General features: G+C 43.1%; 1 protein-coding gene across 1 annotated transcript; it reads left to right on the forward strand.

The window, feature by feature from the left end:
• The first annotated feature begins 1,855 nt into the window (after positions 1–1,855).
• Positions 1,856–24,946, forward strand: leng8 (leukocyte receptor cluster (LRC) member 8). Its single transcript, XM_045208730.1, is given in 16 exon segments — positions 1,856–2,482; positions 7,575–7,711; positions 13,912–14,010; positions 14,012–14,068; positions 14,317–14,400; positions 15,006–15,474; positions 15,624–15,780; positions 16,051–16,221; positions 16,380–16,625; positions 16,839–17,003; positions 17,361–17,652; positions 17,750–17,851; positions 17,968–18,036; positions 18,185–18,314; positions 18,447–18,654; positions 18,782–24,946. Coding segments are annotated over 15 exon segments (2,544 nt in total). The 5' UTR covers positions 1,856–2,482; positions 7,575–7,579; the 3' UTR covers positions 18,945–24,946.
• Positions 24,947–25,040: the final 94 nt, after the last annotated feature.

Raw genomic sequence — 25,040 nt, forward strand, 5'->3', positions numbered from 1 at the left:
GGCGTTGCAAGCGCCATGCTATACCAACTGAGCTACACAGGACTACGTTTCCCAGAGGTTTCCTCATGGTTCTATTTAAAGTAATGTTCTCAGAATGTTCTGAGGACATTAAGAAACAACGATCTTCTGTCTGTACTTCAGCATAAGGTTTCGTGCAGGTTTCCTCATGTTCTTAGAACATTAAGAAAACGTTCCATAAAAAAACACAAGAAAAGATTAGTAATGTTCAAAGAAAGTTCCAAGAATGTTATTTAAAAAGAACGGAAGTAAACATTTTGCCTGTTCTGGGAACATACGTTTTTAGGTTGCAGGGAGGTTCTGAGAACATTTTACTATGGTTCCCTGGAAGTTTTCGTGGGAGGTTTTATTAACGTCTGAGAACGTAAATTATAGGCTATTTGGAGGTTTTTGAAAAACGTCCTTAAAACTTTCACTGAATCCTATAATTTTCGTTCTCAGAACAAATTAAACGAACACCCCCACCTCTGTTTCATGGTAAAAAATAAAAAAATGTTGTTGTTTTTTTGTTTTGCATAGGGCAACCAACCCATCATCAGCATCTGGCTCAGAGGCGCATTCCTCTGAGACAAGGCCATACCCCAAACTATTCAATAAAATGGACATCTGTGCCCAGTGCAGGTTGTCATCTCCGGACAGTCCCGTATCTCAGCCCCTTTTCAGGTGTCCCAACTTTTCTTTTTATAAAAAATGTATTAATTCAGACTACAAGAGCGTAGACCCAATGACAATCGCTGACAGGCTCTTGAACAGCTTCTATCCCCAAGCAATATGATTGATAAATAGCTAACAAAATTGCTTCACGGACTATCTGAGTTAACCTTGTATCTTTATTGACCTTATTGTCTCTATGTACATTCACAGGGCCCTACACACTCACACACACTGTCACTCCAACACACACAGAAACACTCACTCCATAATATGTTCACTCACACATAATAAGCACAGACATTTATACTGATTCTACACACCTGCACACCCACTCACATACAAGCTGCTGGTACTCTGTTTATCTTATATCCTGTTGCCTAGTCCCCTTACCCTTATACATATCTACCTTCATCACGCCAGTATCCCTGCACATTGTAAATATGGTATTGGAACTGACTTTTAAAAATATTCCCTGTATATTGTATGCTTACTTACTTACTTTATTGTGTATTTAATATTTCTTATTTCTTGTGTGTTTTTTTAATAGTAATACATTGTTATTGATTATTGCATTGTTCGGTTTTGAGTTTGCAAGAAAGGTATTTTACTTTACTTGTGCATGTGACATTAAAACATAACTCTTGTGAGAAAAAATAATCTTTATAATTTTGTACATTCTGATTTTTCAGGGGGCACCCTCAACATACCTACTTCCCGTGGCTATACACAGATCAATTTCCCAAAACTGAAGAATTATTATTATTATTTATTTATTTTTAATTTAGGAACTCGGGGTCTCAAATTACTGTTGAGAGTTAGAATAGTAGAATACACAAGGTGCCATTTTGAAATTTGGTTGTGGATCAGCAGTCTTTCTCTTGTTATGTCAGTCACTACACAGTCACTCAATTAACCCATGTCAGCTAACGTTTTTTAGATTGATAAATGAGTCTAGCCAGCTATCTAAACATGTAGTAATCATGGTCGAATTACCGACTGGGGGGCCCCTATTGATTTTGTTAGTCACTCACTTAGGGCCCCCAAAAGGCTAGGGCCGGCTCTGACTGCACCTGTGGGTATGGATGTGGGTACAAAGACCCACGAGTCACTGCGGCCAATCTTGATGAGTTCAGATTTTTTGTGGCCCCCACCCCCATCAAAGTTGGCCACCCCTGGTCTAGACAATCTTATCACATTCACCTTGCTTGACAGTTGTGTGGTGGAGGATGAAGAGTCTTAAATATGTATATGTATCTTTTTTATATACTTATAACAGCTTTTCACCAGCAGGAAGAGTAAAAACATATATTATTCGGTAAAAACAAGGGTTAGGGTGTTTAACAACAATAACTTCATTATCCAAGTGTAGTAGTTGTAATGAGAAGGCAACATTTACTGTGAAATCTAGGAACAAAGTTGGTAAGTATTTTCCTCCAATGAGAGGAGGCGAGGCAAAGGAAACGGAAGGCGAGGCATCCGTTTCATATCTAATGCAACTGCCATTTTGTTTCTCAGTTGAAGATCAATTGCATCCACGGTTGTTCATGTGAAAATGGCATTATTCGACGTTTAGATATTGCTTTATATTGTGTTTTCCCTTACACTTAAAGACTGTCTTGTTAAGAAGTAGTGGATGGTAGAGTAAAAGACTGAAGGACCAACTTTCCTTGTATATTGTGATTTAATTGTTATTGTTTACGTTTGGGTCTAAAGGCCGACGACGTTCTATTAGCTTGGTACTGTAGCTAGCTAGCTATCTCGGTGGCAAAATGGCGGCGAATACGACCCAGACAGCTCCAGCTGCTAACTGGTAAGACCTTAAATTATCAAGTTTAACGTCATATCTAGTTTTCGGATATGTTCTCACTTTATTTTGACCTGTATTCTAGCTAGCTACTGTTGGACATCGACATTTAACGTTCGAAGAATGCCTGCGAATAGCCAGTGTTCGTCTCGTTCCCTTAGTTAACGTAGCTACGTTACCTAGCTAACGACAACGCGTAAGCTTACTGTCTAGTTAGCTATTCAACGTTAGCTAGCTCCTGATTTCCTTCAACTTCGTATCAGTTGGCATTCTCTACTAGCAAACACCACCAACTATGTAGTAAGTAGTTATTATGATAGGCAAGGTAATTAGCTAACTGGGTCACAGTCCAGTAACTTAACATCCATCCAAGACTCTCACTAAGTAACGTTATCTTCCAGACCGGGTCACAACAACTGCTAGTATCAACACGATTTACTTGCTGCACTGCATGTTCTGCCCCATTTGACCATAGATAAAGTCAATCTGGAGAACATTGGTCCAAGAGTAGACACTTGATGACCCCTCCTGGATCTGAAAGAAATTGATGTAAACTTCACCTTGATTCGCGTAGCTTTCACCTAGGTGACACGTCTTGTCATGTCTACGATGAGTCATCAAGAACTGGTGTAATAGGGTAATGGGTTGATTCCGGACCGGGCAGTTGACCTACTCTTGTCTGACTTGTCATTGAATCGCTAGTTGTCAGCAAAGTTACTGTCTCTTAAATATAGTCTGGGCCAGGCGATGACTGTTTTATTCTGTAACAGCAGGGGTTCTTGCTATTCTTCATGTGGAGTCAAAGCACTCTTATTTTGAGCTTGGCTAAAAATACCCTCTGCTAACAGACATATTTATCTCCCACCAATGAGAATGTCCCATTTTATTTAGGGGGCCACAGAAATAGCAGGCATTTAATCTTGTGTGTGTGTGGCAAGGCCATGCTCAAGCAGCTGAGATGCTCCTTCAACAGGTTACCTTACTAAAATGTATTCATATACACTGAAGAAAAATGTATCTAAAATGTTGTGCAAAAATTTGTTTACATCTGTTAGTGATCATTTTGCCTTTGCCAAGATAATTCATCCACCTGACAGGTGTGGCATATCAAGAAGCTGATTAAACAGCATGATCATTACACAGGTGCACCTTATGCTGGGGTCAATAAAAGGCCATTCTAAAATGTGCAGTTTTGTCACAACACAATGCCACAGATGTCTCAAGTTTTGAGGGAACGTGCAATTGGCATGCTGACTGCTGGAATGTCCACCAGAGCTGTTGCCAGATAATTTAATGTTAATTTCTTTACCATAAGCCGTCTCCGACGTCATTTTAGAGAATTTGTCAGTATGACCAACAGCCTCACAACTGCACACCACGTTTAACCACGCCAGACCAGGACCTCCACATCCGGCTTCTTCACCTTCGGTATCGTCTGAGAACAGCCACCTGGACAGCTGATGAAACTGGGTTCGCACAAACTGTCAGAAACAGTCTCAGGGAAGCTCATCTGCCTTTATGGCGTCATTTGGGCAAGTGATTTGCTGGTGTCAATGTTGAGAACAGAGTGCCCCATGGTGGCGGTGGAGTTGTGGTATCGGCAGGCATAAGCTACGGACAACGAACACAATTGCATTTTATCGATGGCAGTTTGAATGCACAGAGATCCCGTGACGAGATTCTGAGGCCCACTGTCGTGCCATTCACCCCCCCGCCATCACCTCATGTTTCAGCATGATAATGTCGGCCCCATCTGTACACAATTCCTGGAAGCTGAAAATGTCCAAGTTCTTCCATTGCCTGCATTCTCACCAGACATGTCACCCATTGAGCATGTTTGGGATGCTCTGGATCGACGTGTATGACAGCGTGTTCCAGTTCCAGCCAATATACAGCAACTTCAAACAGCCATTGAAGAGGAGTGGGACAACATTCCACAGGCCACAATCAACAGCCTGATCAACTCTATGCGAAGGAGTTGTGTCGCGCTGCACGAGGCAAATAGTGGTTACACCAGATACTGACTGGTTTTCTGATCCACAACGTTTTTTAAGGTACGCTAACAGTCAAAAGTTTGGACACACCTACTCATTCAAGGGTTTTTCTTTATTTTTACATTGTAGAATAATAGTGAAGACATCAAAACTATGAAATAATATCTCCCGAGTGGCGCAGTGGTCTAAGGCGCTGTATTGCAGTGCTAGTACTGTCGTAGCCGGCCGCGACCGGGAGCCCCATGGGGCGGCGCACAATTGGCCCAGCGTCGTCCAGGATAGGGGAGGGAATGGCCGGCAGGGATGTAGCTCAGTTGGTTGAGCATGGCGTTTGCAACGTCAGGGTTGTGGGTTCGATTCCCACGGGGGGCCAGTAAAAAATAAATATATATATAAAAAAAGAATAATGTATGCACTCACTAACTGTAAGTCGCTCTGGATAAGAGCGTCTGCTAAATGACAAATGTAAATGTAAATAACACATGGAATCATGTAGGAACCAAAAAAGTGTTAATCTCTTAAAGATCGGACCCTTTTTTCAATTTTCGCCTAAAATGACATACCCAAATCTAACTGCCTGTAGCTCAGGACCTGAAGCAAAGGATATGCATATTCTTGATATAATTTGAAAGGAAACACTTAGAAGTTTGTGGAAATGTGAAATTAATGTAGGAGAATATAACACAGATCTGGTAAAAGATAATACAAACAAAAAAACATGTGTTTTTTGTTGTTGTTGCATCATCTTTGAAATGCAAGAGAAAGGCCAGACAGTGGAAGGCCAGGCAGGGTAGGGGAGGGAAGGCTGGCAGGATGTAGCTAGGAGAACAGGGGGGAGAAGGGTATGATAAAAAGTTAATGTAGGATTCTAGATGTATATTAGAAGTTGTCCACCAGGTGGCAGCAGTGTGTGTGCAAAGTTTCAGACTGATCAAGTGAAGAATTACATCACTACACAATATTTTGGTCTGCCAGGAGTTTCCCCAAATGTGCTGAATATGTTTTCAAGTACATAACTATAGAGAACATACAAAATGCTATGGTAATACAACATTTTAGTTTGTACACGCACAGGAATGTCATAAATGATGGATCATTACTTCCCTACAGAAAATACACTAATCTTCACACATCTAGATGGCAGGGTGGGTGTGGAGTCAGAGGTCAAACTGTAGAACCCAGTTCCTACATTCTGAATATTTAAAATTTGATTTTTTCAAACAAAACTACACTACATTTTATCCATGGGAACCTCAGGATGACAAATCAGAGCCAGATTACTGAATGTAAGTACATTATTTACCTTGAGGTGAATGTACCAAACCAGTTGCCGTGATGAACGTTTTTTGTTGTTGTGCACTATCCTCAAACAATAGCATGGTATTTTTTAGCTATAATAGCTACTGTAAATTGGACACTGCAGTTTGATTAACAAGAATTTAAGCTTTCTGTCCATATAAGACATTCTATGTCCCGGAAAGTTGGCTGTTGTTTACAACACCATTCTAGTCACATATCGCATATTGAGCAACAACCGTCCCGGATAAGGGACACCGATCCCGTAGAGGTTAAACAAATCAAAATGTAGTTTATGTTTGAGATTCTTCAAAGTAGCCAGCCTTGATGACAGCTTTTCACACTCTTGGCATTCTCTCAACCAGCTGAGCACTTGATGGCTGCTTTTCCTTCACTCTGCCGTCCGACTCATCCCAAACCATCTCAATTGGGTTGAGGTCGGGGGATTGTGGAGGCCAGGTCATCTGATGGAGCACTCCATCACTCTCCTCCTTGGTCAAATAGCTCTTACACAGCCTGGAGGTGTGTTGCGTCATTGTCCTGTTGAAAAACAAATGATAGTCCCACTAAGCAGATGGGATGGCGTATCGCTGCAGAATGCTGTGGTAGCCATGCTTGTTAAGTGTGTCTTAAATTCTAAATAAATCACAGACGGTGTCACCAGCAAAGCACCCCCACACCATAACACCACCTCCTCCAAGCTTTACGGTGGGAACTACACATGCAGAGATCTCACAAAGACACAGCGGTTGGAACCAAAAATCGCCAATTTGGACTCCAGACCAAAGGACACATTTCCCCCAGTCTAATGTCCATTGCTCATGTTTCTTGGCCCACTAGGTCTCTTATTCTTATTGGGTGTCCTTTAGTAGTGGTTTCTTTGCAGGAATTCGACCATGAAGGCCTGATTCACACAGTCCCCTCTGAACAGTTGATGTTGAGATGTGTCTGTGACTTGAACACTGAAGCATTTATTTGGGCTGCAATTTCTGAGGCTGGTAACTCTAATGAACTTATCCTCTGCAGCAGAGGTAACTCTGGGTCTTCCATTCCTGTGGCGGTCCTCATGAGAGCCAGTTTCATCATAGCGCTTGATGGTTGTTGCGACTGCACTTGAAGAAACTTTCAAAGTTCTTGAAATGTTCCGTATTGACTGACCTTCATGTCTTAAAGTAAGGATGGACTGTCGTTTCTCTTTGCTTATTTGAGCTGTTGGTCTTTTACCAAATAGAGCTATCTTCTGTATACCCCCCCCTACTTTGTCACAACCCAACTGATTGGCACAAATTAACTTTTAACAAGGCACCCAGGGAAGCAGGGGGAAGAAAAAGTAAACTAATGATATATTGTTATTATAGAGTTTATATATTAAAGTATTTTAAAAGTAAAAATAAAGAAAAACCTGAAGAGTAGGCAAACTTGACGGTATATATCTTGACCAACAAATGCATATGTATTCCCAGTCATGTTAAATCCATATATTAGGACCTAATACATTTCAATTGACTGATTTCCTTAATGGAACTCATAAAATCTTTGAAATTGTTGCATGTTGCATTTATATTTTTGTTCAGTATAGTTACTGATTTCCAAAAATAATGAATCTTATCTCTTGAGTAAAGAATTGGTGAGCTGTAAATATCGCTGGTTTGGTGGTATTATCTTCCAAGTTAACAAACCTGAATATTAGTCACGTTTGGTCATGTTAAATAGGCTGTATTCTCTTTTCAGAGTATTCCAGTGTATCGGACATTTGTTTGGTTTCCATACTGAATGACTGACAGTCAAGTGTCTCCTGTCTGTTGTAGGTCGTATGGAGAGCACCAGAGAGGCCCAGACAGTCTCGGAGAACCCAGAGTGGGAGAAGGCCAGACAGGCACTGGCCTCCATCAGCAAGACCCAGAGCGCCACCAAGACCGCTCAGGCCAACCGGACCACAGCACAGGTGTGTGGATGCTTATGTGCCCATGTCTGTGTTTTGCTTCTGGAATGTGTTTGTTCACTTACTGTAATGCAAGTTCCCTACGTTAATGAAGTGAAATTCTGCTTAGGAAAGGGGTTTCATATTTTCCAGATTTCAGTTATATCGGTCTAATTCAGGGGTTCCTAAACTTCTTGGCGCGTGACCCCATTTTGTAATTAATGAATTTGCAACCCAACCATGTAAAAAAAGTTATGTGATCAACCGCAAATGTTTACTTTTTAAATTGGGGCTATGACAGTCTTACAAATCAGTCTGACAGTACTTTATGGTTCGAAGTGAATGAAATGCGTAAGAAAGGTATTGGGAAGTTCAAAAGATCATCAGGCAATAATTTTGTATGATATTCTGTGTAGAAAATAACATCAACATTAACCACGTTTCCATCCACAGTTTTCATGCAAGTAAAGTCATATCGTATAAAAAAATCACAACAGCTGTGATGGAAACATTTTTATAAATGCCGAAAGATCATTTGTTCATTCGAGGTGGGATATTTTTGTCTCGGTAAAATGTATAATGCGAGAAATGGCGGTGGAAACGTCTTTATGCGCAAATACTGATATAATAACCATCATATCGATGCAAACTTAGAGTCACACGATGATATGGTGTGTGTGGTCCGCCCACTACAACTCGGGAAACCATGCAGTTTGTTAGGCTACAGATGAAGGAAATGATTATGAACCTCACAGGCTATTGAAAGTGCACGCTATGAACTTACATTTACATTTTTTACATTTTAGTCATTTAGCAGACGCTCTTATCCAGAGCGACTTACAGTTAGTGAATACATTATTTTTTTCATACTGGCCCCCTGTGGGAATCGACCCCACAACCCTGGCGTTGCAAACGCCATGCTCTACCAACTGTGCTACATCCCTGCCGGCCATTCCCTCCCCTACCCTGGACGACGCTGGGCCAATTGTGCGCCACCCCATGGGTCTCCCGGTCGCGGCCGGCTACGACAGAGCCTGGATTCGAACCAGGATCTCTAGTGGCACAGCTAGCACTGCGATGCAGTGCCTTAGACCACTGTGCCACTCGGGAGTTAACTTGATGCTCCTTTCCAATAAATATCGAGGGTCTTATTCTGGTGACATGATGATCGATGCTTGACTGCTGTTTGACAAATACAAATATCCATAATAATCTCATCATGTAGACTGTCCTACCTGCACATAATACCCGCACTGTATCTGCAAGCTGTTGGCTAGAGAGCATGTACCAAGACCAGAGTTGGCAAATTTGCTGTTTAACGCAACAGTTTTTGTGACCAAACTATCGGTGGAGTTGAAAATGTGACGGAAACACATTGAGCTTTTGAGTTTTGTGCACTACGTCATCACGCACAGATTTTTCTCCGCAACAAGTCAGTTTGGTGGAAACACACAACTGGAGGGAAAATGCGCATATTTTCTTTATGCTGATTTTAGATTATTCGCATGAAAATTTGTTGCCAATTGAATGGAAATCTAGCTAGTGATGTTCAGTTTGATTTAGTGCCTGGTCGTCCGTTCTGTTCTATTGAGTCCTGTGCGACTTGTGCGCATTGTAGAGGGAAACAGAATACACATATATGTTCCTGAAAGTCTTCTCTTTCAGTGATGGGGCCATAATATTTTGTAGCTTAAACCATTCCAAAAGAGTCACATTTTATAGGAAAAAAACTGAAACTACTCAGTTTATTACAACCATCTACCATCTAGCGCAGGGGTGTCAAACTCATTTTAGCTCAGGGGCCACATGGAGGAAAATCTATTCCCAAGTGGGCCGGACCGGTAAAATCATGGTATATATAACTTAAAAACAACAACTTCAGATTGTTTTCTTTGTTTTAATACTATCAACATAAAACATAAAGCTGGAGCCTGAGGACAGTGTGTCCAAAATAGTACAAGCACAACATCACTATTAATCATAAAACACCTCAAGTTTATTTGAAAATTCTAAAGAAAAAACACACAAACACACAATGCCTCAGTGATTCACAGAAGTATATCACAGATCACAGAACTATATCAGGGTGTCATTTCTCAGGCAGAAATGTAGATACAAATAATGAAATCCTGTTCCCCAAACAAGTGCAAGAACCACAGAGTCAAGAATAGGTTAAATATACAAATCAATTAAAAACAATAGCACATCAACATAAAAACATATAAACATAAAGCTGGAGCCTGAGGACAGTGTGTCCAAAAGCACAACATCACTATTAATCATAAAACACCTCAAGTTATTTGAAATTCTGAGGACAAACAACACACAAACACACAATGCCTCAGTGATTCACAGAAGTATATCACAGAACTATATCAGGGTGTCTCATGCAGCACTTTAAGTGGGGTTGCATAGTTTATTTGACTCCTGATACCTGGCATCTTTAGCTTTCACCAGCGCATCAATATCAGGCGTCACATCCTGAGTGGCAGCCAACTTCAGGATGTGATTCAAGTGCTTGTGCGTGAGCCTTGAGCGCAGCTTTGTTTTATTTATGCTCATTACAGAGAACTTGCTCACAAAGATATGTGGTTCCAAACATGCACAACCGTTTTGCAGCGAGGGCTGTCAAGTTGGGGTAACCTGGCAAGAGATTCTGATAAAATGTGTCCAAGCCAGCTGCGGCAAATTTGCCCTTCAAATCCGAGTCACACTGCAAGTCTATTATTTCAAGTTGGATGCTGACGGGCAGATCAGAGGGATTCACGGTGAATGGCGAACAAAAAACTTTGAAGTCTTTCTCCAGTTCACCAAAAATCTGAAAGCGTTGCTCAAACTCCCTTAACAGTCCAGTTATTTTATCTTTGAACCGCTTCATGTCTGCCACATGTTGGGTCGCGCACACATTTTTCAGACAGGGGAAGTGAGCTGCATCACCACCGGCGAGTTGCGTCTCCCACAATGACAGCTTCAACTTGAAAGAACGTATTTTACATTTACATTTTAGTCATTTAGCAGACGCTCTTATCCAGAGCGACTTACAGTTAGTGAATACATATATATATATTTTTTATACTGGCCCCCCCGTGGGAATCAAACCCACAACCCTGGCGTTGCAAACGCCATGCTCTACCAACTGAGCTACATCCCTGCCGGCCATTCCCTCCCCTACCCTGGACGACGCTGGACCAATTGTGCGCCGCCCATGAGTCTCCCGGTCGCGGCCGGCTGCGACAGAGCCTGGATTCGAACCAGGATCTCTAGTGGCACAGTTAGCACTGCGATGCAGTGCCTTAGACCACTGCGCCACTCAGGAGTATGCTGTCATAATGCTGTCATAATACTGCGTGGCAACTTTGTTGCGCCCTTGCAGCTGTTTGTTCAAGTTATTCAGGTGCTCTGTAACATCCACCATAAATGCAAGGTCCTGCATCCATTCTGCGGAATTAAATTCTAACACTGGTTTGCCCTTTTCTTCCATGAACTGTTCAATTTCTTCTCGTAAATCAAAGAAACGCCTCAGCACAGCACCTCGGCTTAACCATCTTACCTCAGTGTGGTATGGCAGGCCATAGATGTGGTCTTTCTCTCTGAGAAGGCTGTCAAACTGACGGTGATTCAGGCTTCTGGATCGGATGAAATTAACAGTTTGGATGACCACCTTCATGACGTTATCCATCTTTAATGACTTGCAACACAAAGCCTCCTGGTGCAAAATACAGTGAAAAGTCCAAAAATCACGTCCTCCATTTGCAGATTGCACTTTCTCTCTGAACTTTGTCACAACGCCTGCTTTTTTCCCGATAATTGAGGGCGCACCATCTGTAGCCATGCTGACAGCGCGGGACCAGTCCACTCCGACCCTGTCCAGCGCGCCGACGAGTGCAGTGAAAATATCAGCTGCTGTCGTTGTATCTGTCATCGGCACCAACTCCACGAACTCCGCGGATGAAAATGGCCAGTTGTGCAACATCTGTAATGTCCGTGCTTTCATCAATTGCAACCGAAAACGCAATAAATGACTTTACTTTTTGCTTCAACTTGCTGTCCAAATCCACTGAAAGATCGGAAATCCTGTCTGCAACTGTGTTTCTTGTCAGGCTGATATTTGCAAAAGCCTGGTGCTTTTCAGGGCACACAATCTCTGCTGCCTTCATCATGCATGTTTTTACAAATTCACCCTCACTAAATGGTTTTGAAGCCACTGCGATTTCATTAGCAATGAGGTAGCTAGCTTTCACTGCAGCGTCACTGATGTCTCGGCTGTGAGTAAACACAGACTGCTGTTTCTTCAGACCCACCAACAGTTCATTCACCTTCTCTCTTCTCCGCTGTCCTTGAAAGTTATCATATTTGTCGGCATGAAGACTCACATAGTGGCGACGAAGGTTATATTCTTTCAGCACTGCAACATGCTGTGAACACACCAAACATACAGCTTTCCCATTCAATTCCGTGAATAAATAGAAGGATGACAATTTTTCTTGGAACACTCTGCACTCTGCGTCCACTTTTCTCTTTTTTGACAGAGACATATTGGGGCAATGAGGGTGCCAAAGCACATAATGTTAAAAGTAGAAGCCGTATTAAATATCGCGGGCAAAACAAAGTAGCTCATCCGGACTGGCTGCACTTGCTTGACCTATTTGCTCTGCCCCGGTATAAACAGTTTTCTTGCTTAACACAATTGCTATTGCGCCATCCAGTGGACACAATTGGAACAGCAGTTTCTTTTATTGAAAAATTGCAGCTAATTTTTATACTTTACAAAATCATCTCGCGGGCCGGATTAAACCCGTTTGCGGGCCTGATCCGGCCCGCGGGCCGGACGTTTGACACCCCTGATCTAGCGGCTACCGGACGTTACTGACGTAACCCCGGTTCTATGAACCAAGCGCAATTGTTAATTATTTTTACTTGAGAGTTTCTCCCACGACCCCATTTTGAAATGAAATGATGGTCTAATTGTTGCAATTGTTGGCATAATAACAGTGCCTATTCTAAAGCCGGGTGTACACTACACGACTTTCAAAATCCTAACATCGCTGAGCCTCTCACATTAAACAACTGTCTTTCCTGTCGTTTTTTTTGTCTTGCCAACGTAGTGGTGCGCACAATAAACGATGTGGCACAGATTGGGTCACACACTACAAGATTCTTCACCTGGTTGTGAGGGATTCTCCATACCACGCTGTCTCGCCAAAACAATGATGTTATGTGATAACATTTAACGTAGCTACAACGAGTTGTGGCTCAAAGCAGCCTCATAAACGTTTTCAGTCAGGCATTAACACTTCCCATACAAAGTTGAAATATCTAGCCTACATTTTGAATTGAATAACATTGCTTGTGAACTTCAGAGCTGTAACGATTTTAAGCTTTGGTTAAAGGCAAGTACAAACACGTACTAGTAGTAGTCATGGCTCCTGCTCCAGAGTCTACATATTCTGGGATGATGCAAAACAACGTCATCTCGCTGGCTTCTTCTCTGGCGAGCTCTCATTGGCTATTGCTGATCATCGTTCTCAAAACTTGTCATTTCACAGCTCACACTACAAGAACATTGCGGATTTTGTGCCGATAAAATCAAACATGTTTGAAAATATTGGGACGTCTGGGATTGCTTAAAGACGAGATCGGTAGCCCTCAGATTGAGTCTGACCCGCTCACATTAAACGAGCGTCGGTGATGGCCGCGTGCCCAGAGTAGGCAACGACATGGGGATTTTGTCTCCGATCTCCAAAACGTGTCTGGGACAGCTAAATCGGGCCCAAAATCGTGTAGTGTACACCCGGCTTTAATCTCACAGGAGCTTGTTATTGGAAACAATGTGTTACCTCAACAGTTATCTTACCTTGACGAGTTGTACAGCATGGACCATTTTCTTCCTGACACAGACACACTGTCTGATCTGGGCCCGTATCCACAAAGTGTCTCAGAGTACGAGTGCTGCTCTAGGATCAGGTCCCCACCTGTGTATGTAGTCTTAATAATTAGGATTCTAAAAGGCAAAACTGATCCTAGATCAGCGCTCCTACTCTGAGGCTTTGTGGATACGGGCCTAGGTCTTCCTGACTTTTCCCCTGAATATGATTCAAATGGATGAGTAGGCTTTCGTTCTGATTTTCTGTGTTGTACACGCACATCCCTCCAGAATCCAAGTTTGAGGGGTGTAATCTCTCCCATCTCTCTTCACTTAGTTGTCTGTTTGTGTGTGTTTCTAGGCTGGTCAGTTTCAGCCTGCAGTAACTGAGTCCACAGCCATACAGCAGCAGCAGCAACAACAGTACTACCAACAGTGGTACCAACAGAACCAGCAGCAGCCGTATCCTGGGATACACCTACCCCTACAATTACTACTACCCCATGGCCCCGGGCCCTGTAAGTGTACATATCCTCCACATTTCAGATGAACTGTAATGTAGTCCTTGGCAATGATTTCACCGACACTGATGCCGGCTTTATGCCCTATAGCGTTTAGATAAGGAATTGGAATTGTTAGATTTAGTTACAAAAACGGCACTTTGCTACTATAAATGAACCGTTCACACAGAATGCACAACATAAAACCATTTATTGAAGCCAAGCCAGTACCACATTTTGAAGTGTGTTTTCCTCTAATTCTCCAGTATGGTGGTGGTGGCTATCCTCCTCAGGGCCAGTATGGTGTACCTCCAGGACCTTACCCCTCTCCCACCACTCCAACTGGACAGGTAACCATCAGAAAACTGCTGCTGTTGCTACTTCATCAATCACGTTTTCAGTTAACTTCACTGACTTCCTCTATTGCAGTTTATTTATGAATCATTGACTAAATGATTCCCCAATGCCAGACATTTGTGTAAAAATTACTTTCTGTTTCCGGATAGAAAGTGCACCATTGTATGAATTAAGATGTAATTGATGACCGGCATTTGAATAATGTTCTATTTTTACCCTGACAAGCGTCCCTAATTATCTCCCATGGTCAGGTACAACCCTACACTGTTGATTGGTCAATGCATCATGCTGCCTTGTTGACAAAATGACAGAGCGGCACAGATTACTGTTTGATTTGAGAAGGGCGCTCCTCCCTCCCCGCTTTCGTCTGATGACGTAACAGGCCTTTGCCGGTGCCCTGCGGTTCAGCATAATCGAATCCGCCCACTGAGAATCTGTCTTGAGCTGAAGTCTCTTGCAGTTAGAAAGCTTTGATCTGCATTTCTCCTTTCATATTTAGATATTCTCAGTTTCAAGTTTTTGCAATCTCTGCGGTTTATTACCTTTCTTTCACAATAGTCTATTTTTCCCCATCTATTATTTTCCCCTACATTCCCAGCCTCCATCCCTGCCCGTGATGGATGACAAGTCCTCCAGCTACCCCCCTCAGCCTCAACCCCCTCCGCCTGCTGCCCCTCAACCACCCCCCCAGAGCCCCACGAGCTCTGAGCATCCCCCACCCCCTCCTCCCCCAGCCGTCCCTCCCCCTCCCAACTCCCAGTACCCCCTTCCTCCAGGGCAGAACTCCTACAACTCCAACAACCCCATGCCCTACCCCAACAACGACCCCAACCAGATGAGAGGTTACAACCACAACCAGGGCAGGCCCAGCTATGGGCAGAGCTACCAGACTCAGAACTCGTACCAGCAGCAGCAGAATAACAACCAACACCAGCAACCAGGACCGGGTCAGTATGGACCAGGAGCTGGGAGAGGAGAGGCCAACAAAAACAAGAACCATCAACATCAACAACAACAGCCACAGCAACAAGGAGGACAAGGACAGCAGCTCTGGCACCGCATGAAACGTTAGTGTGTGAGGGTGTTGACGTTGTGTGTTTGTGTTCAGGTATCTTAAGCATAGTTTTTCTGTCAGCTTATCTTCAGGTTTGTGTTTGTTTCCCATCACTTGGTGTTATTGTCTTTGTTTCAATGCCTTCTTTATTGTCTTCCACAGAGGCACCTGGAGCAGGTGCAATGAAGTTCAACATTCCCAAGCGACCCTACGTCATGACCAATCAGAGTTTCCCTCCTGGGGAACAACCCACCGGATTGGCTGCTACTCCTTCCTCCCCAGCAGCTGCTCCTGCTGCACCTGGCGGTGCCCAGACACGGTGAGGAGACAGCTACTAATGACACCAATATATGTCTTTACTATCCTTACTACCTACTGGGGAAGAATGATTCTTCTTAATCATGTAATTCAATGCACATCAAAGACCCTTGATGTGTTTAAAATCTCCATCCAATAGGCTTCTGAAGTACCATGTCCCTCTTTCTCAAACTAATCATTAGTCACTTCAAATTGACCTAGTACCCCCAAACCGGTTTCCTTCCCCCCGATTTACTGTTGCGCTGCTGATTTATAAAAATGTTGCCCTCAGGCCCCAGGACTGGCCCCAGGCGATGAAGGAGTATGTTCAGCGCTGCTTCACAGCCTGTGAGAATGAGGAGGACAAGGACCGCACCGAAAAGGGGCTGAAGGAGGTCCTACAGAAAAGACTACAGGATGGGTCTGCCTACACCATCGACTGGGACCGCGAGCCTCTGCCTGAGTGAGTGGAGCAGTTGTTCTTGAAAAAGCCTGATGTTTCACTGTCTGGAACTTATAAAGCCTGAATCCCATTTTGGAGACCAAATGCCTCATTTCTGCCTAAACCCTATCAAGAGGTGCTAGTCATCCTAACCCTTTCTCTCCTCTCTCCCCATCCAGACTGAAGGCCAAGCAGTCTCGCTGGGAGGCTGTATCCACCCAGAGGACTCTGGAGAGTTCTGTGGGCCGAGGTGGGGGTACAGGTGGGGCTACGCGGGGCAGGGGTGGTGGGGCCAGGCTGGGGCACTACAGGAACGTCTTCTCCCAGAGAAGCCCCTCATCCAGCTCCTCAGGCTCCTCCTCTCGCTCCCCCTCCCCCTCTCACAGCCGACACAGGGACCGCAATGGCCAGAGACACAGGCGCAGGTGAGAGACAGAGAGAGTGTGTATGTTTTGGGCTAGTCCAGTGATTTATGTTTTTTCGTCATAATTGGCCAGGTGTATTATTTGTCCCAACCTGCTTTATTATAGGTCAAATATTCCCCTTAATATAGTATAATGATAGCCACTCTAAAAAGAGAAAGTATGCTGTGTAGTTTTATCTGTTGTTGTAATGTCCTGTTTGTTCTCCTCTTCCAGTGACTCTGAGTCCCAGTCGGACAGCAGCATGTCCAGTGACCTCCGAACCCAGCTTCCCCGGCGCAACCAGAAAGGAGGGCGTGGCCGTGGGGGCGACAGGGACCGGGGCAGAGGGGGTGGAGAGAGGGGACGAGGAAGGGGCGGAAGAGGCAACAGAGGGCGGAGGTAAACAAGCATGTTTTGGCCTAAAGTAAAATTCCACTCAATGTTGTGTGTGCAATCAAGTTTTCAGGATGTATAACTTTCAAAATACAGAAATACAGCCGGTATGATGCATTTTGCATCATATTGTGCAAAACTCTGCATCATATGATGCTAAATGCATCATATCGGCTGTATTTTGAAAGGTATATATCTTTACTTTATTGCTGACATGCAAAACATTCTGGGACTTAATCAACAATGGACTAATGAAACAAATACCAAAAGTTAGTTATTGGGTGAAAATTGACCCACATACCAATATTCACCTTTCCCTGATTCTCATTGTGCTGATCACATTTCTGCTTCTCTTCTCCTCAGAAACATGGATGACGCTAACTCCACTGTCCTGGGCAAGAAGAGGAAAGGTGGGAACGCCGGCCTAGACTTCCACGACCCCCACCGGGAGGCCAAGAAACAAAGCCGAGCGGCACGCTTCCACAACACCAAGATGCGCTCAGAGCCTCTGGTGCTGTCCATCAACAACCTGGAGCTGCCCAAGGAGGACCTGAGCTGGGACGACTGTCCCATCGTGGGCACCTGCCAGGAGATCACCAAGATCTACCTGAGACTCACCTGTGCCCCCGACCCTGCCACCGTGCGCCCCGTATCTGTGAGTATCGCCTGTCACCTGGAATGAGATGATCCTTATTTGAGACCCATCTTCAGATGTAGTGATACTCGTCTCCTAATCCCCGGTCTCTGGCCAGGTGCTGAGGAAGTCTCTGTTGGTGGTGAAGGCCCACTGGAAGACCCGCCAGGACTACCCCTACGCCTGTGAACAGATGAAGTCCATACGACAGGACCTCACGGTCAGTTTACAAGTCCATTTTAGTTTTGTCTAACAGGCACTTTGTCCTCACTCTGTATTTGAGTCCTATTGTATGAGGATGTGAAAACCGGAGGCGTCTCTCTTCTCTCCTTTCAGGTCCAAGGAGTTCGTACAGAGTTCACAGTGGAAGTATACGAGTGCCACGCACGCATCGCTCTGGAAAAGGTGAGAGGCCATCTCCATACATTGTCCCCGCTACCTTTTAGAGACAGTCATCTGACATCATATTTGATGTCAGGTGTCGTATTTGAGTTTAAAGGTGCGGTGTCGTGCTAGATGTGCATTTTTCTCTAAATGTTTGCGTGGTTACCAGGGCGACCACGCAGAGTTCAACCAGTGCCAGATGCAGCTGAAGGCCCTGTATAAGGACAACCCATCAGAGAACATAGGGGAGTTCACTGCTTACAGACTACTCTACTATATCTTCACTAAAAACTCTGGAGGTAACTTACCACCTGCCCACACCTTCCTAATATTACTCATCAATCATTATATTTCTGCATTGGATTTTGGCTCGCATTGCATAGCATTGAGCTTAATGTCCTGATTTTTTTGGTTGCGTGTTGCCCCCCCAGACATCACAACTGAGCTGGTGTACCTGACTCCGGCGCTGCGGGCGGATGAGTGTGTGTCCCACGCTCTCTCCCTCCGCGCCGCCTGGGCTCTGGGAAACTTCCACCGATTCTTCCAGCTCTACCGGAGAGCCCCACGCATGGCATCCTACCTCATAGACAAGTTTGTGGAGAGGGAGAGGATGATCGCTCTCAGGGCCTTATTCAAAACGTAAGTCAGAGGCCTTTCATCGAAGTCCATGGTTCCTAACAATTCATCATTTTACATAGTTGTATGTAGGATAGAAATGCTCCAACTTTAAATTGCCTCTCCCTCTCTTCTCTGTGTTTTTCCCCAGATTCAGACCAGACTTGCCGGTGGAGTATGTGCAGTCCAGTCTGGGCTTCCTTTGTTTAGACTCTTGCATGGCCTTCCTCACAGGCCTGGGGGTCACCTTCTTCCCCTCTGACCCCAGCAAGATAGACTGCAAAACCAGCTCAGCCTGTCTGGCAGCCTCCTGAGGGGGTGGGGGGTTTACCAGGGAGGGGGGAAAGCACACTAAAGGGAGATACTAAGGGATAGACAGGGTGAAGAATGTACCCTACAGTTCTACTGCACTGCACTTCAGACCTGTCCAGTCATTATATAGAGGGAGACTAGTGGTTAGACTGACACTACAATTAAGTCCTGTAGAAAGAGGGAGATATGCACTAGGACCCACTAAATCACTTAATGGTAGAATGCAGTGAGAATCCCACCCACAGATGCACTGCGCTCACAGATATGGACTGTATAACAAGCGTGCGAGGGAGATTATCTGCATACATGCTGCACATCAAATACATTTAGAGTAGCTTAGCTCCACACATCTCTGATCAACACAAGATATTAATTATACCATCGACTTAGAACATTTTAATGACGAACAGATGATGTTAGGGATTACTTCAATTTAAGACCCGAAGATCAAGCGCCAACTCACACAGATCAGGGACGAGCGTAGCCTCAAGGTCTCCCATCCACTATCGCTCTCAGAAGTTTTAAGCTAACAGTGTTCTGTTATGTTTTTCCTTCCCTCAAGTCAACAGCCTCAAACTCAAGCGAAGACGAGCCTTGAGAACCCAAGAGAGAAATGAAAATAAAGGAGCTAAAGTCATCCCTCAAGCCCTCATCCAACAGGCTGCTCGTCTACTCCAAAACCAAACCAACAACCAGAGAAGAGGTTCTTCTGTTCAGGTGTTCGGCTCTAGAGACTGTGCTATCCCTTTGCTGCTTTCTGGAAGCCTCCGGTGATCCAGCGTCCAATCCGGGAGAAGAGGAGATGGTGGTTTGTATGCCCTGTCCTGCCCCCCCTTCCCCAAAGCTGTCTACGATTGGCCATCAGGTGGGGAAAGTTACCCCCACTTCCTGTTCCTGCCTAGCCCTGCACACTTGGCCCCCCTGAAAGGTATTGACTGAGAAATCTAAAGGTTCTGATTGGCTCCTTGCCCAGTTTGGCCAAAGCCATCCTTACACCCACAGTTGTCCACTACCCACAGTCCCCTGCTTCATCCTTCAACAGTCGTCACCCAGAGTTCATCAAAGTCTGACCACAAAGTTTACATCACAGTTATATCTGCTCTCCAATATAGTAGACCTCCAAGCCTGGCGTCTAGTCCCTTCTGGTAGGCATTGACTTATAAAGTGTGATGGTGGATACAGTCCCCTAGTGTTTACCAAGAAGGGCCTCTGCAATGCCTCGGTATGTGTCCAGGAGGCAGGATATCCACCTATAGTCCATCTATCCCCTGAGAGCAGGCAAGGAGGTAGTCTCCCACCCCTTAAGAGTACCAAATAACCAAGTTGAGGCTCTGGATGAGCCTGTGGTGTTTCCTGAGTTACCCGATCAACAGCCCCCTCAGCTGCAGCTGCATGGAATATCGGTGGTCAAGCGCCAAGGAGAATTCAGCTCCACCAAGATGGTGGCAAAGTCTCCACCTTCAAATGTGGCGGCTGGATCAATTCCACCATACAACAGATGGAGATGAGATCGCTGTCTGCAGATGGAGATGAGATCGCTGTGTGCAGATGGCGGCAACGTCTGGGTTTGTATGCTCCACGCTCTGTTCAACAAGGCTGAGTATGTGTGGCTGGTAAGAAAAAATGACTCTTGGTGTGCTGGAAGGAGGTGGATGACAGCACGGCAAGATCACCTGGTATTCACTATGGGCTCATTCACAAACACTAACCATTGGTTTGGATTAAGGTGTATGATATGAAGTCTATGGTAATTGCTTAACTTCCATTCACAGGTGATGATAGTGTGTCTGAAATTGTGCTGTAAAATTAAGGGCGCCAGTATTAACCCTTGGGGAACACCCTTCATTGGCAAGACAATGATAAAGCCAAACTGTCAAATTATCCAGGTGCAGATACCTTTTAAACCTGAATTTGTGTAACTATCTAGTGTAGAAAATTGAACAAACTGTCTCAATTGTAAAAGGACATTCTGCCACAAAAGGTGAATTTAGGACATTAATGTTGACTGCGAAAGCACTCCACTCTGCTTATCAAATGTTTGTAATCAAATAATCTGGTTATATATTTAAAGCTAAGAAATCACCATGTGATATGTTTAAACCCCATTGCAGACATTTTGGTTTTCAATAAAGAAAGGTGAGAGTGAAGGATTGTAGAGTAGTTATTTTGGGGTCTGGCTGGAATGCGGTTTTAACCAATCAACATTTAGGATTAGACCCACCTGTTGTATAATAGGCTACATCGCTGTGTATTCTCTTGATAAGATCTGAAGAGAGGAGACTAGTGTGGAGAGTTAATTGTAAATCAACATAATTGGCAATACATAAATATAACCTAGAAATGGAACATGAGTTGGTGATAACAGTTTACCTAACATCAGCATATATACCCCTTGTTTTCAGGCATGACCTTGAAGAGTATTACCTTGATTCAGATCTTGAGCTTGAGGTATTTTAGTGCGTTCAGTGCCATTGCAGAGATATAAAATTTGTCACATGCGCCGAATACAACAGGTTCAGACTGTGAAATGCTTACCTACGAGCCCTTTCCCAACAATGCAGAGTTAAAAAGTATGAAAAATTATCAAAATAAAAAAGGGAAATGGTAAAGCAATAAAATAACAATATATACAAGCTAGGAGTCTACTTTCAGGATGAACAGAAGTCGGTGTGCTGTAAAAAATGTCCTGTGTGCTCATCTATAGAGTAGATGTGTCAGTATCTAATGTACATTGTTGTGGATTCAGTTGACCTTTTTTTCTTCTTCTCAGTAACTAGTATTCATTGATCATTTTGATATTTATGTTCACCAGGGTAAGTGTAATTTTGACAAACGTATATGGTGAATGAGAAGCTGAAACATTTTAGATATGGGTAATAAACAATTAATTCTAAAAGACACTTGATGTGAAATATGTAAATTTTAAATTACCAATCTAAAAAGTCGGATGATTTGCAATACATTGCCTATCACCTTTTTGATATTGCCGTGGATTAAAATGGGGAATTGATAGTCACTGCTTTTTGTAGTGCAAACACTAGCGTGATTTCTACCCTACATTTTTGACAAGGTTTTACAGGGATTGAAAATGGGATTGCTGTATAAACCAAATATTTTTCTTGCCAAATTTCACTCAGATATGCTAACTTGGTTGACCCCTTTAATTTCTTACTCATTTTTTAAATGCTCATCTTTTGTAAACCCATTTTTTTGATTTTTAGTTCATGCATTTCTGTGTCATCATTTCTGGCTATCTGTACTCATGAACCCCTTAGAGCAGTGGTATTCAAAGTCGGGATCGTGACCCCTAGTGGGGTCGTGAGGGAACTGCAGTGGGGGGTCGCCAAAATGTTACAAAATAAATGCAAAAACATAGTTCATATTGTATGGGACAATATAGAAAAGTTTTTGAGAAAGATCATTTGAAAAATCCAATTTTATTGAGTAAATGTATTTATTGGTTTCTTTTCATTTTGATGAGATGAACGTGTAATGAATTGAAGGTTATTTGTTGTTAGCCTCTTTTTTGGGGGGGTTGTCAGTAGATTTGGGGTGGGTGGGGTCGTGAGAAATTATTCCGGGATAGAAAATTTGGTCCTCAGAAATTCTGGTGGAAAAAAATGGGGTCCCCGCTGAACAAGTTTGAATATCACTGCCTTAGAGATAAGTAATGTACTAAAACCACCACACAGCATCCTGATGGCAAGAAAAAGGTTTGGTTGAAGGCACTGCACTCCCATCAGCCAAGAAACAAACTGTTACTGTGTGTGTTTGTGTTGCTCAAGTCTCCCATTTGTCAATTTCTTTGGAAGTAGTTTGTCATAGGGCAAACCCAGACCTGTTTCAGATTAACGGTGACTTGGCTGTTCTTTGGCTGGTGTGAGTCAGTGTTTTGATATGGTAACATATCAATATGGTAACGTCATTATGTTATTATTATTTATTAATGGTTGGATTGAGAGAGCCTGTAATATAATCCTATGACTGCAGTATCAGTTTCAATATGAATGTCTTGATAGTAATCCGTCTTCTCAGCAACCCGTCTACCCATTTATAGACCCCTTTGTTTCATTTGACTGGCAGTATTTTGTGTGTTATGTGCTCTTGTTTCGGTCACTAAGATCCTTAATTTCAGAAGTTGTACTCATGACTCAACGTGTCTCTTCTCTCCTCCTCTTCACCTTCCTATCCTCTGTCCCTCTCTTTACTTTTCCCCACTCCCATCACCAGTCCTTTTCTCTTATTTTTCTTCTTGCAGTACTGCATTACAGGAGCAAAAGGAATGTGAAAAGAGAGCACCTCCTCCCCAGCCTCCAGAAGAAAGCTGGAGAGAGGGAAAAGTGTGAGAAATGCAAGACTTGATACTGCCAACTCAAGTTCAAGCCATTTTGTCGCTATGACCTGAAATGTTGCAGTGTCTTATACATGGGAGCCTGACTTGAATTGTATTACGTTTTATTTCTGAAAATACATTTTAATCAAGTCTTTTGAATGCATTTTATTTGACTATTCTTAACTTGAATCAAGAAAACTATTTTCCACTCTAGTTTGCCAGAAACCATTTTGGAACATTGTTGCAATTTCCGTCTATAGTTAGGAATGCCTATACCTGTAAACCATCAAATGTGTTAATGTATACTGTTTGTCCAGAAACATTTGCATGTGTTTTTGTTTTTCATAAACCAGTATGTTCCTTAGAAATTGCTTTATCATTATGTCAACTTCTCGAGTACAGATCAATATTTGGTAAGGCAACCTTTTTTGGCCAGTGAATTCTTGGCGTCTCTGTAACCTCTTGATGTATTTGTCAGCTGCCTCTCATGTTGTCTACTGGTAAATGAATTTGGCCACATTTTGGTATTTGTCGTAACTTTTCACCTGCCAGATACAACAGGAGTTAATTTAACTTGGTAACACAGTAATAAGTATCTCTAGCATGTAAACTACTTTTTTTGGGATTTCAAATGGATCTGGACATACAGCATACAATTTCCATTATATCAAGGATAATACTCAATTCCATTCTATACTTTTTTTTCTTGTCTGCTTATATTTGGCTACATTCCTGTCTGTTTTGAGTAGTCCGGTAGAAGTTGGCTCCCATATCAGAATATTTGAAATGTGTTTAACACAGGTTTGTTGACATGCTCTACTTTGATGTTAGATGGATTATGGTTTATAGTATGATTGTCTTGCTCTGTAACTTTCCTAAACAGGATGCTGTTCTGTCTTGCTTGTCGCAGTTGATTTCAGACACCTCTTCAAGTGAAGTGAAGTCAAGTTTATGTAGTGTACTGTCTCCTGGTCAGATTTGTTTAACATTGCAGAACCTCTCATATCTCACGTTGATGCTTTTAATTCTGATACATTCATTTTTTTGTTCAATAGTGTTTCCAACTATATATTTCCATGTAACTAAAATGCTTCTCTTTTAAAATCTGCTGCTCCTTCTCTCTCAACTGTTCCTTCTGACACCCTATGGGTTTGTTTTTTTTCTCACTTCTTGAATTTCTTGAAGCCCATCAATGTGTAACTCCTGCCTCCGTTTTGTCCTGTTAGACTGCACTTGAAGAATTCCCTTTTCTTACTTCAGCCTGATGCATCGGTTCATTTTTCATCTTTTCATTTTTCACTGTATTTAGTGGACTTGTTCTTTTGCTCCTTTTCACTCCTCTCTCTCTCCTTACCTGCATGTGTCCCCTCCCTCTTCCCTTTTATCAGAATCTCTTTCTCATTTCTCCGCCCTCTTCATTTGAGAATCTGTTTGCTAGTGACTGTTTTTGCTGAGTAACTATCCATTCTCAGTAGTAAGTATTGCTTCTACACTGCTCAGGTGGTTTCTGTTGCAGCAAGCTGAAACTAAAGGATATACCTGCAAAATATATCCTCCCCAGTCTCATCCCTCCCTGGATTGTATTTGAAATGAAATACTCCCATTTTGTAAATACTGTGTATATGCATTTTCTTTTTCTTAAACCCTAATAAAAAAAAAGTTTAGAAATAAGTATTGTTTGTCTTGAGTTATTGAAGTGACATTTTACACTTATACTTAATCATAATATGAAAATGGATGCTGAAGATTGAGATTGTATCAAACC

Source organism: Coregonus clupeaformis, chromosome 28, assembly GCF_020615455.1.
Source record: "Coregonus clupeaformis isolate EN_2021a chromosome 28, ASM2061545v1, whole genome shotgun sequence".
NCBI lineage: Eukaryota > Metazoa > Chordata > Actinopteri > Salmoniformes > Salmonidae > Coregonus > Coregonus clupeaformis.